General features: G+C 36.5%; 1 protein-coding gene across 1 annotated transcript; it reads right to left on the bottom strand.

The window, feature by feature from the left end:
* Nucleotides 1-1,083, bottom strand: LOC107878490 (xyloglucan endotransglucosylase/hydrolase protein 15-like; the record flags this gene model as incomplete). Its single annotated transcript, NM_001325114.1, is given in 3 exon segments — nt 1-291; nt 385-578; nt 766-1,083. Coding segments are annotated over 3 exon segments (740 nt in total), but the record flags the coding sequence as incomplete, so codon positions are not given.
* Nucleotides 1,084-4,009: the final 2,926 nt, after the last annotated feature.

Raw genomic sequence — 4,009 nt, 5'->3', positions numbered from 1 at the left:
AGTTCTTGAGTTTGCCATGTCTGAACATTGTTCACTGAGTCAGTCTTAGAGCCTCCACAAGACGAAGTAGACGTTGCAGCTGACCAAACACAAGCATTAGTATTGAAATTCCGGTATGAAGCTGTAAATGGAGCCATGGACCAGTCCGTCTTCACCCGCCCTCCTTGTGTTGCCCAGTCATCAGCATTCCATAGACTCGCGTAAACTCTCATTGCTTGATTCTTTGGGAATGCAACGCCAAGTGCTTCATGGTTGTTGAACACTCTTATTGGGATATCATCCACCAAAAATCTGGAAAATTAGAAAAATGTCAGACATGAACGCTAAGTACTTCTAGCAACTGCTTAGACTTAAGATTCAAAGGATGTTTAATTTGTAACGTACATGATACGTTGTGAGTTCCAAACAATAGAGTAGGTGTGGAACGACGAGGTGGGATCAAACCAGAGACGAAATTGTTGTTCTTTGTTGCCTTTACCCTGAGAGTAAACGTTGGTGTGAACCGTGTAAGGTTGTCCTGATGAATTTCCAAGAAACTCGAAATCAATTTCGTCGTGTCCTGCTCCTTGAGAAGACAACTGCAAATTGCACCGAGAAAAAACTTCTTCAGTTGAACTTATATTATTACTTCAATACTATTCAAAACTTTCTGCTATGTCTGGGGTCCACATTAGGATCGAACCACAAAAGCCTATTGTACACAGTCTTACACTACATTTCTGGCTAATTAACTAGTTAAGAAGAGAATAAAAGAGTGTTACTTACGTAGAAAGTAGTGACAGTGCCAGCAGAATTTTCAGGTACTAACTTGAGCTGCATGTCAAACCTTCCGAATAAATATTCATTCTTGGACTGAAACCCAGAACCTGAAATTTTGTCAAGGGACAAGGCGAGTACGCGCCCACCATCTTGTATCTGAGCCCGGTGGTCACCAAACGTGACCGTCGCATCTTGGTAAAAATTCTCAGCCCACACAGGACATAACAAGAGAACTGCAAGAATAGAGAGCTGCGACAACATTATAGAAATTTTCGTGAAAGCCAAGGATACCAATATGTACTTAGGTGCTTTAATTTGAAGATGAAATGGGATAATTGTTAGGTGAATATGTGTTTAGATTGAGACACGAAGGAAGAAATATATATAGTAGAGTTTGACGGGGGAGGAGGAAGGATCGAAGAAGGGGAATTGAATAATGGGCAATTAAATAGCTGTCAATTGAAAGGATTGACATTAATATATTCTACCTAACGCGTTAATTGTTTCTGTTTTTTTGTTTTTCGTTTGATCGTGTTGTTCGGAGGGGTGGGTCCACGCTTGCAGTACCAGGTTCATTTGAATCAAGCGGTCTGAGAATTTGAAAAAGCCTGGTGCACTAAGCTACCAGAGGCTCCATCACAAGTGTATTGTATGTTACATTATCTTGCATTTTTGCTAAAGGGTATTTACAAAGCTTGAATCCGTAATATCCTGGTCATATGATTACAACTTTACCAGTTACTCAAACGCTAAGAATTTATAAATAAGTATTCAAGACAAAATGACTTGAAGATTCTGTACTTATTTTGATTGCTCATTTCAATTCTATACTCTACGGACTTTCATCTAGACATCTGAACTTGTTCGAAGTAAAAAATTTGAACTATTGATTTCATATGTTGCACACTTGCCTTGACATGGACACATTAATAAAAGATAAAATGGCTTCATGAACTCTTGTATTATGTCCGTTTTATAATGTGGATACTCCTACTTACACGTTTGTCATCTCAATCCTTGAACCCATTAAAAACAATATTTTAAACTCCTTTGACGGTGTGTGTAACACAACCGTCCCACATTAGCTTCCACATCATTTTTTAGTATTACTTTAAATTTCATGCCCCACGTCTGCTCAATAATTTTTTAAAAAATAAATTGTAGAAAAATTTAAATAATCATGTTTTTATTTTTGCTCACAAATTAAACATCAAATTCATTTCAAATAAATAAAATTCTTCTCCAATTAATTTAAATTTTTAACAATTAAATTCATATATATAAACATAATGAATTTTCGATTTAAAATTTGAATACAAATTTACAAAAACTTTAAGTTTTTTCAAGTTTATTCATGAAATTCACTAATTTTTCAATATCCACTATCACTAACTTTCAATTCAAATTTCACTTTTAATCTAAAAAATATGGAAAGATTTTAAATTTAAATTTTAATCCAAAAAAAATATGAAAAGATTTGAATTGCGAGGAAATATTTAAAAAATAAAATAAAAAGTGAATAGAAAGTTTTTTTGTTTTTTTTTTTGTAGGGGGCTGGTGCAGGACAGGGCTGGGGTGGCGTGGCGTTGCTGGATGGTGTGGAGATGGGGTGCTGGATGTAGGTGAAGGGGTGCTGGGGTGAGGAGGTGCTGGATGGGGCTGGGGTGGGGTGGAGTTGTTGGATGGGGCTGGAGTTTGGGGGTTGCTGGATAGAGGTAAGGGGTGGGGTGAGGTGCTGGACGCGAGGGAGAGGGACTGGAGGTGGGGATGCTGGACGATAGTGGGGTGGGATGGGGGTGATGGATGGAGGGGTGGGGTAGGGGTGAGGGGTGGTTGGACGAGGGAAAGGGGCCTTTTTTATTTTTATTTTTTTAAATTATTATTTTTTAATTTTTAAAAATATTTTTAATTTAAAAAAGATGGAGGAAAAAAAGGTCTTTTTTTAATTTTAATAGTATTTTAATATACATATATTGCTTTCACTCGCTCATACACGCGTGTAGTCACGCGACATGTCCTAGTCAGCAATTTTAATGTCACATAGATTCGGTCAACGATCAAAGGGCTTAAGATATTGAGTTGAGGGGTTCAGATGACAAACATATAAGTAGAGTATTCATCGAGCCATTTTGCCTTAATAAAATCATCCATTACACTCGTTTTACACTCATACTTTTTTACATACTTTCGCTAACTCAGGCAACTTAATGTCACATATATTTAGTCAATGGTTGGAGGTGTTTGAAATACTTGTTTTGAACAGAGGGTCTAGATGAAATGAAACCCCGTGAAGTAAAGGGTCTAGAATAACAAATCAGAACAAGTATAAGAGTCTCTCAAGCTATTCCACCAAATTCAATAAAACGTAACAGACAGTAGATATAACACATAAAATACTAAATCTTAAAGGTGAACTCCATAGAAATTAAATTCTGGATCAACCTCTGAATGATTGCGTTCTAGTGTCAGGTGCCCGAGGCGTAAAATCTAGACCATTTAAACCTACAAGGAATTAAAGATCAAGAAATTTGTCCCTACGAAAAATCATTTTTATCATTTTCAAAATTGACTACAATGTCTGTGATATGGGCCTTGCTTTATTACATCTTTTCCGCTTTCAGTAGATGTATCAAATTGCAACTGCGAGATGCTGTTGGCTTGCCCTTTTGTCGTAGCATATGTTTGTGAAAGAAGATGAGTAATTGAGTTCATATCTTTACTCTCCAACTTCTCACATTCATTTCCTTCTAGCAGCCTTCAATAGTTAACCAAAATATGGCTATGAAGTTACCTTACATTTCTTTTGAGCTGAGGGTTTATCGGAAACAATCTTTCTATTCAACAAAGTTAGAGGTAAGATCACATCCTACCCTCCCAATACCCCACTTGTGGGATTATATTGAGTATGTCAGGCTATGAAGTTACCTTTGTGTGTGTTCAAAGAGATTACTAAAGGCAATGATGGCGACAAAAATACGTAGGCTTGGCAGGGAAATGATTCATTGTTATTTCGATTTCAAGATTACAAAAAGAATAAAGAATATATTGCTTACACAAATAATTACACTATGTTCTTTTTCTCCCGATATCCCAGAACAAAAATTAAAGAATAGAAAAGAAGAACAAGAGAATTTTACAGACAATATTCATAGACTTTTATCCCTTAGAACCTTGAACGCTTGCATTCAGGAGAAAAGCCTTGAGAGAACCTTTTAGCATCCGTGCAGTAATTGTAGATCATGTATTTCTG

Source organism: Capsicum annuum, unplaced genomic scaffold (genome assembly GCF_002878395.1).
Source record: "Capsicum annuum cultivar UCD-10X-F1 unplaced genomic scaffold, UCD10Xv1.1 ctg52167, whole genome shotgun sequence".
NCBI lineage: Eukaryota > Viridiplantae > Streptophyta > Magnoliopsida > Solanales > Solanaceae > Capsicum > Capsicum annuum.
This window is presented reverse-complemented; position numbering and strand designations above follow the sequence as displayed.